General features: G+C 41.7%; 1 protein-coding gene across 1 annotated transcript in view; it reads right to left on the reverse strand.

Annotated features, from left to right (window-relative positions):
• OSBPL10 (oxysterol binding protein like 10) overlaps positions 1 to 13845 on the reverse strand; it is a 115936-nt gene extending 102091 nt beyond the window's left edge. Inside the window, exon 1 of the mRNA XM_027639492.1 lies at positions 13084 to 13845. Within this exon, the coding sequence (XP_027495293.1) occupies positions 13084 to 13751 (668 nt within the window). The 5' untranslated portion in view covers positions 13752 to 13845. The remainder of the gene's footprint in view (positions 1 to 13083) is intronic.
• Between the last annotated feature and the right edge of the window lie 904 nt (positions 13846 to 14749).

The raw sequence follows: 14749 nt of genomic DNA on the forward strand, positions 1-14749 counted from the left end.
CAAACTCATGCATGCAAGCTTTTTTGGTTTTTTCCCATTATTGTGGTGCATTCAAAGTATTTAGACCATTTCTAACAAAACAGACAAGCAAAACAATTTGATACACCTTTTCATCTGAAGTGTGCTTTGTCTTCCTCAGTCTAGGTAATCAGAGTTATAACAACAATACAAAGCTTCTGTGTTCAGGAATCTGGCTTTCTGATACCTGCCTCACATTCATCTAGTGATTTCTGGTTTGTGGACATAACTACACTACTCATACAATTCATGTGCAAGAAACTCATAATAACAAGAGCTGATTACCACCTGTGAAAAGAAAACAAAAATTTTAAAGGTAATTTCCATGTAGAAAAAGATATTTACCTGATGCCACAAGCCAGCAGTCCTCAAACCAATTAATTGTTCATTTCTCCCTCATTCTACACTGTACTTCTTATATAATTCACTGAGGGTATATATTCCTATAGCTGTTCTAGACACAAAGTATTATGATATATTCTAAGTGAAGACATGAACTGCCAGATACTTGCTAGCAAATGCTTTCTGAACACAGCTGTTTGGACAGTAATTTTTGTGCAAATTGATAGAATAAAACATCTGTTTTTAAACTTGTTCTGTGTTTCTACTGCAGTCTCTACAGTAGCTGTTATTTTCACTTTCAAAATGTAGATAATTTATCATCCAAGTTGTCAAAATTGAAACATATGAATGTTGGCATTTCTCCCAGTTGCAGGTTTAATTTAAAATATTATTTCACTGACAGAACCTGTTCAACAAGTAACATTCACTCCACTCATACATAAAGGGCTGAGAACTCACCTATGTTATACTAATGCCATTTTTTGCGAGCTGCATATATTTTATATGCATACATAGATATAGAAGAAAAAAAAACAAAAGGCAAGTTAAAGTCTTGCTTTGGGAATTTTTGAAGTTCTCAATTTTACGTCTTCCTTTCTGCTTGTTCTTCCTAGTATTTGATTTTTTTCTTTTTATCCATAGTCTAAAATGTTCCTGGTTGGGAAGAACAAACATCCAATGCAGTATTTTCTTTACATATCACATGGAAGAAAATATAATATACAAAGTAAGGATCTTGATAGCAAGATCAGCACGCTGGTTCATTTCCAGCTCTTCTCCATCCCAGCTAGTTCAAATAAAGCTTTGCAGAAACCAGATCTTTCTCATATGCTGCATCATCTTAGGATAGCCAGAACTTTCCAGCTTTCTGTGACAATACTTAACAATAGTTTTTCCCTTACCTTTACTCTTAGGATTATAAATTCATTAACTGAAATGAGAAGTTTAAGTTTCTATGTTTGGTCTTTATCCTGACAGCTGATATGCAGCCATCTTTAAAACCAAGTATATTGTCAACACTATTTCTCAGAAACATATGTATTGAGTCCACAGAATCCATGAGAGGGTTGGTGTCATCAATATGTTGTGAGATATGCAGTGCATTAGCCACGATCCTTCTGAAAAAAGAGTATTTAGACTTGTGAGCAACAAGTACTTCCAAAGACCTTTATGCATTAGGTTGCTGCTTTATATATGTATATCTAAAAATACAGTTCTACAAAAATCCAGATCATTGTTCTAATCAAAAATGAAGAAACAATACTTATAACCTTCAATAAGAAAACACTTTCATCATCACAAATGCTTGAATTCCCACATAAACAATATTGTGTTTAACAGGGTAAAGGTAAGTCTGGCACATTAACAGATATCCAGGTGGACACTGTAAGTAGCTTCCTCTGGCTGCAATTCACATCAGTCCTCTATCTGCCTGAAATAAGCTCTGCTATGGAAGGCAGTGAAGGGAAGAAAGCAAAACCAGAAAAATTCTCACTGTGCTACACATTCTGTAATTTAGAAAATAATACTTTTCGCACTATTTCGTGAGTGCCATTCTTAATGGCACTATTAAAATTAATAAATAAGAGCAAATCATCTTACTTGGATTTCCAAGACTTAATTCTGAATTCATGTTACAAAATTTTCAGACTTTTTTTTTTAAAAAAGAGGTAAAGGTCTAGCTTTGTGCTGTCTTCAGTATCTACTTCCTTCTCTCATCTGTTTCTTCCCTTTCATAGAATCATAGAACAGAATCATGGAATGGCCTGGGTTGGAAGGGTCCTTAAAGACCTAGTTCCAACCCTTCTGCCATGGGCAGGGATACCTTTCACTAGACCAGGTTGCTCAGAGCACCATTCAACCTAGCCTTGGAACACTTACAGGGATGGGGCATCCACAACTTCTCTGGGCAACCAGTTCCAGTGTTCCATCACTCTTACAGTAAAAAATACTTTCCTAACATTTAATCTAAACCTATCCTCTTTCAGTTTGAAGCCATTCCCCCTTGTCCTGTCACTACATGCATTTTATCTCCATAAGTCCTCCTCCAGAGACTTTAACTCCTTTTCTAAACCTCTCCAACCATCCTATATATTTTTCTTCTTACCTTGTTCTATTGCCAAACTGCCATTTCCTTCTACTGGCACAATAAAAACAGGATAAAGTTTGATACACGAACCCAATGGTGTAGTGGGTTTCTGTGGTTGGGTTTTGGTAGCGGGGGGGGGGGGGGGGTACGGGGGTGGCTTCTGTTAGAAGCTGCTAGAAGCTTTCCCTGTCCCGTGGAGCCAATGCCAGCCGGCTCCAGGATGGACTTCCTGCCGCTGGCCAAGGCCGAGCCAATCAGGAATGATAGTAATGCCTCCCTGACAGCATATTTAAGAACAGAAGATTGTGGCACAGAAGGGATTCCAGCCAGGGAAGAGCAGAGTGAGAACACAGGAACAACAAGGTAGGAGGGGCAGGAGGTGCTCCAGGTGCCGAAGCTGAGGCCCTGCAGCCCGTGGTGCAGACCATGGTAGAGCAGCTGTGCCCCTGCAGCCCACGGAAGACCATCGGGGTGCAGAGACCCACCTGCAGCCCATAGAGAAGCCCGTGCTGGAGAAGGTGCCCAAAGGAGGCTGTGACCTGTGGGAGGCCCAAGACAGAGCAGGGTCCTGCCAGAGACCTGCAGCTCGTGGAGAGGGAAGCCCAGACTGCAGTACGTTTTTCCTGGGTAGGACTTGGGGCCCCTGTGGGGGCAAAAGCAAAGTGAAGCGAAAGACAGCACAGTTTATTCTCTACTTCCCACGAGCAGCAGTGGTCGGCCACTTCCGAGAAGCAGGGCTTCAGTACGCAAGATGGTTTCTCAGCAGGCGGCCTTTGAAGACAATGGCCATGCTATCTTTTGCTTTGCTTTTGCACGTGAAAGCTTCTGCTTTACTTTTTGCTTTAAACAAACTGCCTTATCCCAACACACGAGTTATTATTCCACCTTACTGTCTCCCCTGTCTGACTGGGAAGGTGAGTGATAGAGCGGCTGGGTGGGCATCTGGCATCCAGCCAAGGTCAACCCACCACAAACGGGCACAAAACAAAGCCCACTAAGCAGGTAAGATAAAACACAGGTGAAAAGCAGAGAGGAGAAGAGAGGACAAAGTCCACACTACACTTTACAGAGTGGAAGGCAAACCTTTCGGGGGAAAAAAAAGGAGGTGGGGGAAAGAAATTGCTTCGTTCCATTTTCAAGAGCAGGAGTTTGTGCCACTGCAAAATGTCAAATACTTGCAGCAATGAACAACATGTTTTGCTTCTCCATTGTGCTGGTTTGGGCTGGGATAGAGTTAATTTGCCTACAGCTTGGTATCTTCATTATTAAGTTCATTATCTTCCACCATGACAAAAGCAGTGCAGAGAAACTTGACACAACTCCAAATAATGGCAATAGACAAAAAATTGGTCATCTCCCCTCTTCTTCCCTTTTCTCTTTTTTTTTTTTTAATTTTATAAATTCAAGCACAAAAACAGCAGAATACCTGGTCTTGCCTGCATTTGCTTAAACTAGTCTTCTTTTACCAGAAAGGTTTTCTTCATATTTCAAAGCCAGAAAAACACATACACCTCTCCTCTTGGTGAGGTTAAATATACTACTCTTACTGCAGTGCACAGATTTTCCAAGAGTTGTGTGTGTCCCTTACATAAAAGCATTATCCTATCTCAATAAAAGATGTATCAGACAACATAGCTATAAGTGAGTGTGGTTCACAATTCTGTACATAAGATAAACTTTGAAGCTTTATCAACACAAAGCCCCAACTTACATTCATGTACTTCTTTAAAATACACTTTAAAATAAACTGTTGAATGACCTAGACAAGTTGTCCCATCACAATTCTTAACTGTGCTCCACGTCCATTCTCAAGCAAATCAAATAATCATTGACTTGTTTTATAAAAAAATACTGGGAACATGATTAAAGGAAGCTGTGTAAAGCACAGCTCTCAATACTGCAACAGACAACCTCTAAAAGGCTGTGCAGTTGAAAAAAAGCAATTTCCTAGGTCACTGAGGAACATGCACTTGATATATGATCTTGTAGTAGTAATTTATTTAAAACAAAAGAAAAATAGTAATTTAAGAATTTCAACTTATAAACATTCAACTTGATGGTATTTGATAGCCTAAGATCTTTTCAGTCAAGCACCTTAACGCACCTGCAAATGCTGTACAACACTTGTGATACCCAACAGCAACCACGTTTAGTCTGCAGGAAGGTCCTGAAACAAGCACCAAGCAATTAATACTACACATCAGTGTAGCCCTGTCTCTTATTTTGAAGACTCATGCTCCAAATTTCAAACTGTAATTTTATCAGAAAGATACCCCCAACAAAATTTGTTAGGTTTTCTTGAGCATACAGTGAATGATACAAAAAGGTTAAGGTTGGTCAATACTTGGTGCATACAACTCTTTTTCACAGAATCACAGAATGTTAAGAGGTTGGAATGGACCCTAAAGATTATCTAGTCTCAATATCCCCTGCCATAGACAGGGACACCTCCCAGTAGACCAGGTTGCTCAAGGCCTCATCCAACCTGGCTTTCATCAAAACCAACTGGCAAGATCCCAAAATGGATGAAGCTACACATTAAATGCATTGAAAGACAGTTAAAAGATGGAGGTAGCCTCCAAATATAAATAAATGAGGTTATTTGAGTGAATATATTTCTAATAGGGTTCCTTGGCAATCAGTTCTTGACTTGGGAGTGCTTAGCAATGACCTAGATGAAGGAAAAAAAATCATCAGCAAACAACAGGCTTTCCAATACCATCAAATCATACCTCTAGTGACAAAAGTCATAACTACAAGATAGAGGATTCACCTGGAAAAACAGTGACTCATAAAAATTCAGGGTCAAGAAAATCTACTGATTATTTTGTCCAAGTAATTCTTCTAATAATAATTTTCCTCAACTATATTTTAAAATTATTGTCTTCTGTAAAGAAATAATTAACTACTATTTTTACCCCCTCGAAAAACAGGGCCTGCACACACCATGAGAAAGCCCAAGAAGTATCACTGGGAATATGCAATAACATGCTAACTGTGAAGAGAACATACTGCAGGGAGACAGCTCCCACAACAATCCTTTCCAACACCTTCCCAAACAAAAAAAAAAAAAAAAAAAAAAGGCACTAGTGTAGTGTTACCCTTCATTTTGACACTTCTGGCACTCATTTTCGTAGTACTACACCATATGTTACTCACTGGATCAAGAAATATATTGGGTACCAGGAGAAAATGGAATAACAAGCACCTGGATGTTGCAGCTTAAGTAAGTAGGAAATAGCAAGGGTGTGGGTATGGAGATACCTGTCTGAAGAACCCAAGCAGCACCAGGGAACACAAGATCTCAGTGTTGTTCACTGTTGTGCGCAACCAGACTAACAGTTAAACTTAAGAAGCAAAGTTAACAACCTAATTTTTAAAAAAATAACTGATTGAGACCTAAAAAGCTAATGGTCTTTCAATTTTTTAGGCAGGGAATAAATATTGATTTGAAGGAAACAAGATGCCTTACCCCTGTATCTGATCTCCAGTGGAACCACAGTTGAAACTGTACATATTTCCGGCGTCCATATGAGAACAAAAACTTTGAAAACCAAGTAATAATCAGGACTATCATAAATTATTAAAGTTACTGGGAGAGCTAACTTGCACCAAGAAAATTCCATTGGTCTAGATACTCCAAATACAGACAAAAGATAACCACATAGCCTGCCCAAAAAGGCTGCACATAGAGCCTAAATTTTATAAGAGGTGTCTTCGGTCCAGCATAAAGAGATTCAGTGAAGAGTCAGTGGTTGATACACTAAGTAAAACAGGTATTTTTTTAAGCAGTGATTAAATCTGGGCAAATTGTTGCCATAGCTATGGTGAAGAATCCTCTATTATCAGAAGATAAACTCTCAGATCAATATCCAAAGAGAAATACAAGTCTAGACAGAAGACAAATCATGGCAAATTCTATGGTTTGTGCTGCACAACTGAGTAGTTGAGAATCTACATTCTTCTACTTTAAATTACCTACTAATTAAATGCCATCTCAGAAAGTGAAGTAGCATTTAGAGAACATTTACTGAATCATTTTTATATGCAACAGTTAAATACGAAACAAACTTTGTCTCCCTGCATTAAGTTCCAAAAAGTAAGCAAACATCTCAGGAAGAAAACCACAAAAGCTATAAGATCTAAAGCATAATGGCAAGATACTTGAAAATAAAGTTGTATAAGTGTATTAGGACTACGGAAACAAACTCCGCATTTTTTGATGAACCAAATTCACTACTTTTTGTGTCATCGTTCATTATAATATATAATTGACAAATACAGTTTTACATCAAAAAGCAATAGTTATGGCAATTTTTAGCAACCTTTTCACTTAGAAGGTTCAGCCTTCTAAATACATCATAAAGAACAAGGTAGGAATATTAGGAGAAGCTAAAGTAAAAAATACATTCTTTTTACTAAACAACCGTTTTTAAATATAAAATGACTGGGGAAAACTTTTGAATACTTATATACTCATAAAATGATTTCAGGAACATTTCTTAGCTTAGCAACTTACTGTAACTTCTCCTGCATGAACAAAATACATATTCATAAACTGGTGGGACTTTTTAAATAAGTCAGGAAGTGCATGTGTGCTCCCTCTAACCACACTTATCACTGCCTTGCTAAGCACAGAAATCATCATCCAAAAAGTTAGCAGCAAAATGAGCCAGTAATAACAAAACTCAGATAAGGGCAAGTGCCTGTTTCAGTGTCAGTGCCAACTGCTACTTCTTTCACTGTCTGAAAGCTAAGTGTGACATCTGGGCAAAAGGAAGACCACGCTCCATCTATTCTGACTGTCACTTCATTCCCTCTGGTACAAGACTGCTGCTCAGCTTTGAAGTGCACTTGGATATCCCAAATATACCGCCTGAGTGAAAATGCACAAGTCTCATCTGTCTTAAACAGATCTTTTTTCTATATTATTATCAAGCATCTTATGCATTACATTATTATCCATTATATGAATTTATCCTCTGCATAGGCATAAGCAGCCCTGACACCTTTTGATACAAGGAGCTGAGGAACGAAGAACTTGGGTTACCTGCCTGGGGACAAGAGAAATGTCCATGGCAGTTCTCCAACAGAGTCACACCTCCACAGTGCAAACCAACTCCTTAACTGCAAGACCATCCTTTTCAATTTCAACTGAGGTTCAAAGTTGTCTTCTTCCAAATGTTATTTGCAAGCCTCACTGAAGGGCAGAGAATGATGGATTTCTCAGCCTCCGTCTACCGTTGTTAGAATTCCTTCTCTGACTTGGTTGTTTGAATCACCTTCTCCACTCTCCCAAAAGAGCTAGTTTAGAGGCAACAGCAAAAGCTATTCAAACTAAATCAACCAGTTTGTCACTAAACCACCTAGGTTTAATCAACCACTAACTAAACAAAGAAAAAGTACTTCTTAACTAAAATTTTCTTACAAAGAAGTTAGGGATATACACTTTAAAAGATTGATTTATTTCTTTTTAATTTTGTTGGTTTTCCTTTTTTTTTTTTTTCAAGTGAGCATTAATGATACTTCAGGGGGAAACGTTTCAACAGCAAAAAGTGAAGGGAAGAGGAAAAAAAGAAAGCTTACATTTGAATGTGATTATTTTTGCTACATAGATTTTAGGATTAAGAAAATAGATTAGTGCCATAATCCAAAACAGAATTTACTAATAACTGACTTTTTGACATTTTAAATTCCAAGTTTATTTAAAATTAATTACACACCTTCTTAATTTCAGTAATGTAAAATATGCAAGTGCTGCGTGTTCAGCACAGGAAATATTGCTTGCTCAAGAGAACTAAAATAAGTTGGGTTTAAGTAGTTTTCTTCCTTTTCACCTTGCCTCCTACTACAAATAGAACCTACAAGTGAAAGGAAAACACAGTTTCTAGTAAAATCTATTCTGCAGGTAAAATCTTTAATAGAATGTTAATGCAATATTATAAAAATCTCTTGAAAATTTAAGATTTCCACAATTCCTAATGAATTATAAACAAAGTTCCAAAACCTAAGGAGCAGATTTCCAACAACAGAAGAAACAGAGAAGGTTGCATCTCCAGCTCCTTAAAACAGAGTCCTCCCCTTCACAAATAAAACCTGGAAGGTTAAAACCTGAATAGATACGCCTCGGAACCACACTAAGATGAAAAGATAAGCAGTGGAGGGGTTGATGTTGATCTGATTCTAGTAAGAGCATGAAAAATTCCCTTTTCAGCAAGTTTCACAAACATTAAGTGCATATCTATCTTCTCAGATACTGTCTACTGTTAGAATCCTGACAGTGCGGTTTATTCTTATATTAAAAAACAGTTTATTTCTCCAGGACAGACTCCGCTCCCAGCAGCTATACTGGTATACCTATACAGCTATAGTCATGTAGTTTGTTTAGTAACCATCTATTCTTTTTTTTTGTTCACCAGAAAAAGGCCACAATTCATTGCTAGAGTAATTGAACTGGTACCATTGAAGAACTGGCAAATATTAGAAGTGCTAACTACCCCAAAACTCCACCAGCAGATGTGTCTAATTCGGAAGGAGTTGTGTTCGAAGATACCTTCATCAATTCTCTTTCTAAGACACCACAGTCTCTTTCTCCAAGACACATATAAAACGTTTAAAAAATGAAAGTTACATACAGATTTTTGTGCTACAGCACAATACAGTGTTGACATATTTTGTCAACATACTTAGAAAACCCTCCCGTAACAGCTACAGTCAAGAGCAGCACAACCTCTGGGAGCCAACAAAGTCAGCCCCTTAAGTCTGATGGTTCTTCTGGCGGTATCCTATCTGCTGCTCAGGACACTGGGAATAACCAAGGGTCTTTCTGTGGTGGCAGCACTCAGATTGCAAATGTTCTCTGCAACCACACAAGGAGAGAAACCACACTGCAAAGCCAAATAAAGACCCTGAGAACAAAAAATTCCCAAATTGCCTCAAACTTACATTTTTTGTTGAGAATGCAGTTAACCCCCAAAAGAAGTCTGGTGGTGCCCAGTAACAAGAAGTACATTGGGCATGATTCATGTGGGCTGGTAACAGCATGTATTTCTCAACTGAGAAGGGAAACAGGAAGAGGGCAAAGTAATGCTTTAGAAAACACCTGGGCTACAGAACTATTTACACAGAGCAGTTCAGCTCAGAAAAGCAACAACATCCATTGTTGCTAGATGCAACAATGCATCCATTTATTGTTGTTACAAACCCAAATTTTAGTCCCAGCTCAAATTCAGGTGATCCAGGGCTTTATATATTCTTGCAGGACAAAGCCCTACAAGTGTAAGTACTAAAAACATTGTCAAGGAAAAAGCAGAGAGCAGGAGGCACACCACACGTGGATTTCCAACTACCTTGGGCAAGTGGGAGTTTTAAAACTTTTTACAACATTTTACCAATCTATTAAAAAAAACAGGATAATATTGTCACAGGCAATAAATGTTTTATGAATATCAAGTTAATTCATGAAAAATAGGTTTTGTGGGACATGATATGACACTACAGAGAAGTATTTATCCATCAAACCCACACAACTCGCATTTAAAAGACAAGCTACTACCCTCCCATACACATATAACAAGTAAATCCCAATAGAAATTATTCATAACAGTACTTCAATTGAGAACACAATTATTTGTAATTTCATAATAAAGACAACCAGATGTCCCAATGTCTCAGACCAGAGACGAGTGTTCTTATGTCCAAGTGACTGTTTTAGTTTAAGCTCTGCTTTCCATATCCACATCTGAAAAAATCCACAGAAAGTTACAGACTTTAGTAGAAATGCTCTAGATACCCAGGGCCCCTGACACCTGCATCACACAACAAACTTCCTCCAAACAACCAAAACACCCTGGGAGTTTCCTTCTGCTTTTCATAAAGGTGAGGAATCACCTCACTGGTTTCGCATCAGACTGTTCCTTACCTGCTAGAAGAGAACAAATAGATTTCTCTAGTAACAAACAACAAACCCTCAGAAATTCTTAAAATAAGAAGTAAAGCACCTATCTAGATTGACTAAATTTGAGGCCTTCAGTTATTTCAGTCACTGCTTACAAATGAGGTATTATGCTTCAGTAATCATACTCAGTTGCCTCATTCAAAATCAGACTACCTTGCATATGCTTGCTAAAGGAAGATTTATTTAAAAGTGATACTTCTTTATTATAATTCAAATTAGAGTAATTTCTTCAGACTTGCAGAGGCTACTCTGCACACTAAGTGTTGGATAATCTAGGAAGACCTTTCAACTTCAATACCACATGATACGAGCCAACATTAAGTACATTTAAATTATTTAGGCTAATGGATAAAGAGCTTTAAAGAAGAACATTCCAAATCCATGATAACTGAACTCTGACAGTTTTTGCTTTATTTTTCCATTTTATTTATATTCATGCCATCTGGCTGTATTGATCATGCAGTTAAACAATCTTGTGTTTTTTCAGATGAAGTAAATTCAAAACTAATTTGTATGATCATTCAGTAACACATATGCTCTTGAGTAATTTGCAGGTGCCAGCTATGAAGTCACTTACTGACTCTTATAGACTGAGCTCTGATTTACAGAAAACACATTGCAGAACAAATATCCAGGAGGCCAAACAGACAACCGAGCCCATGGATTGCTACTCATTTACTGGACTTTATATAATATGCCAAATTTCCACAAGCCTCAAATTTCAAGTGATCTGTTTGGAACTTCTATCAGATTCCACACCCCAAACCACAGATACACACACCAACAGAATGGAGTAAGTGAAAAAACTAAAAAAGTTACTTATCCTAAAAGTTCTGTATCATCATAAACCACTTGCTCAAAAGGCTAGATTTACAGGAAATAAATTTGGCAATTGACAAAGCATGATAAAGCAATATTAAAAAACGCTGTTAAAAATAAACAGCCGTTAATTTCCAAGTGCTATGGTAGAATTGTTTAACGGACAATGATCTTTTTTCCATGTTTTCAGACAAAATTTAATGGACATACACAGATCATACATGCTATTTCCAGCTGTCAGTCTTATCAAAGATTCAATCTCTTCCTAAATACAACCAACAGGCAGCTCTAGACCCAAAGATTTATAAACAATTACCTCTATTTTGTAATTTCACCAGATTATGACCCTTAAAGTCACACACAGTAAAATGAGCTACTGTTTCTACAAGAATAGATGGAGGTGTCAGGAAAAAAAAGGGGGAAGGCAGGGGGTTTAATTTTTAGTCACAGATTTTAATCCACCATTTTACGTAACAAAATGTGTTTTTTCTTTTTTTAAACAAAACTACAAGAGAACTGATAAACCAACAGATACAAGCGTAATGCGAATCTATAACAGAAGTGCAGTAACCAAATGACAGTAAAGGGCCTTATCTATGTCTATGCATTCTGCAGTCTAGTTTTAAGTGTATCCAATTTGTACCATATTCATTATCGTTTATAGCTGGCACACGTATGCATGGCCTCCAGTCTTTGGAATTAGACCAGCTCCTGAAACTCTTCAGGAAGTACTGCTACAGTTCCTACCACTGACTGAGCCACACACGAGTCACCACCATAACTCCACGGGCATTTGTGCAACTCTGTCACTTATAAATGCTTTAAAATTACTGTCAGAACATCAAGGTCCCAGCCATTCCCATGTTCTTACTGCTTGTGATCACCTAATATCGGCAACAGCAGGTTTGAGGGGGGGTGTTTTTTAAAGGTTTGTGGAATGGTTTATAAGTAGTTCTGTACATGTTCTCTCTAAAGCATCTTCTTCTCTTCAAAACGACGACTGTGGTGCCTTATATTGAAAGTCAAGTTTTAGATACTCATCTTCATCCATCCCGTAAGAAGACAAAGTTGAATAACAAAAAGTAAAATACTAATAGGAACTCTTCACTCTTGCTTTCAACAGATCCCTGTACAGCATTATTAACTCCACGGTCTGGCTTCAGCTCTGTAAAAATTTTGCCCTACAACTAGACCAAAACCAGACCTTCCTCGGGACTTCCACAGCTGCACGTCAGCCTGTCCACACCCAACAAATTGCAGGACCTGGGCCTGTCCCCGTATCGGCATAAATCAGGACTTGTCAAACAGGTAGGACATAGCAACAGAAGATATTTTATGAGCATAAAGGTAACTGTTTCCACTGTCCCACTCCATACCGAAAGAAAATAATAGTAATAATCACAAGCATGGCATTTTCCCCCCCTTTATTTTGGTAGGCTCTCAGTCGCCTTTTCATTCTTTAGGTATCCAAGATAACTTCACAGAAGACGGAGACTAACGTGACAGAGCAAGGAGCTTAGAAACGGGACCCTGTCAGGCAGGGACAGCAGCATGTGCCGCGTCAGCCCTTCCCTGCCCCGCCCGCACCTGCGGCGGCCACGCCAGGGGCACCGCTGCGACCCCACACCGGGCCACCTCCCCGCCCGTTCCTACGCCAAACTCAGCTGGGGAAATACACAAGTAAAACAAAAGGAAGGAGAGGGGAAAAGGGGAAAGGAGCCTGGCCTGGGGCCACGACGGCCGGGGAGGGGTCGGGTCGGGCGGCAGCGCCGGTTGCCCGGGCACCATCTTGGGGGCGGCCGGGGGTGAGTGAGGACGCGGCCCCGCAGCGCCGCCGGGGGCCGGCCCGGCGCTTTACCTGCTCTGCCAGCCCTGCAGGAGGTTGGTGTATTTGCTGAGCGTCCCTTCCAGCACCGGCTCCCGCCGCCTGCCGCCGCCGGGCGCCTGCGCGCCCCCCGGGCTGGCCGCCGCCGAGCCGGGGCTGCTGCCGCCTCCGCCGGCCCCCCCGCCTCCATCCAGCCTCCCCGCGGCCGCCGCCCGGCCCGGGAGCCCGCGGCTGGCGGAGGAGGACGAGGGGGACGAGCCTGCCGACGTGGGGCGGCTGCTGCTGCGGCTGCTGCTGTTGCTGTTGCTGCCGCCGCCCTCGCTCGCCGCCGCTTTCTCCATGGAGCCCCGCGGGGGAGGCTGCCCGCCCGCTCCGGCCGCCGCTGCCGCCCGTGCCCGGCAAAGCCCTGACTCACAGGCGGCGCGGAGAGGGGCGGCGCCCGGGGAAGAAGGGGCTGGGCCGCACCGGGCGAGGGAACCGCCGCGCCGCCTCCTCGCCGGGCGGTGCGGGGAGTTAGGCGGCGGTCGGTGCCCCGCGGTTCCGCGGGGTCCCGCCCGCCGCCCCCCCGAGCGCCCCGCCCGCCCGAACCGGAGGCAGGGCGCTGCTGCGGCGCCGGGGGCCGCGCAGGGGCGGGGGCCGCACACGCACACGCGGAGGCACAGGGCGAACGGGGAGAGGCACAGCACACACGCAGACTGCATGGTGCCCGCGGCCGGCACACGCCATGCGACGCGGAGGGGTGACCCCAGAGGACACGGTTGCCTGGGTGTGGGGCGGGCGTGCAGACCCACGGCGTGGCAGGCGCAGAGCACACACCGACACCGCCTCCGGCCCCGGCGGCGGCACCGCGCCCCCTGTGACGCACCCGCCACATGACAGGCACTCACCCGAGGAGCGGCGGGGTGAGCGCTGGGACACCACCGGGCAGCGGGGTGCCGGGACCATAAAGCCCGTGACTGACACTCACAAAAGCTGTGCCCACCGGAGCACAAAGCGGAGCGCCCGAGGTGGGGGTTCTCGGTACGGGCGGATGCACATCACTGCCCCTCACCATGGAGCGTGACACCAAGGAGGTGGCTGTCCGTGCTGCAGGTACACCAGCAGCACAGCTGTGCCCGCACACATGAGGTGGGTGGTGCGTCCAGCACTCAGGAACACAATATTCTTGCTCAACCCACAGCAGGTAATGTGTATGAACAGACCATATATCATTCATCCAGACTTTGCAAAACAAACATTATTGTAAAGCCACATTTCCCGAAAACAGAGGATTTAACCCCAAGATCGCCATTAAAAAGCTAAGTGAGTCCTTGTACAGTCAGCTTCGTACAAAGCTATGGGGTTACATACCCTCAAATCACTTCAATGGCTATCACTTCTATGGCCTCAGTTACATTACAACGTGTATCTTCAGAGCATACCAGAGATGTCAGTATTCTTCTTGACCTTTTACAATTGAAGAATGAAATATAGAGGAGACTCAGAGACTCTGTCTATGAAAAGTATAAACTCAGCTTAGCTCCTGTGCTTTAACCCTGTGGAAAGTTTAGCAGTCCTGTGCACAAGAGACTTTTTGAGCATAGTATCATGTGTGCCCTGTGTTATGCACCTCAGAAGATACTCAAACCATCTGAATCCACACACAGATGTCTACATTCCCTATATAAATCAGCATGGAGAGGTGGGATCCTAACTTAGA

Source organism: Corapipo altera, unplaced genomic scaffold (assembly GCF_003945725.1).
Source record: "Corapipo altera isolate COAL_440 unplaced genomic scaffold, ASM394572v1 44, whole genome shotgun sequence".
Classification (NCBI taxonomy): Eukaryota; Metazoa; Chordata; class Aves; order Passeriformes; family Pipridae; genus Corapipo; species Corapipo altera.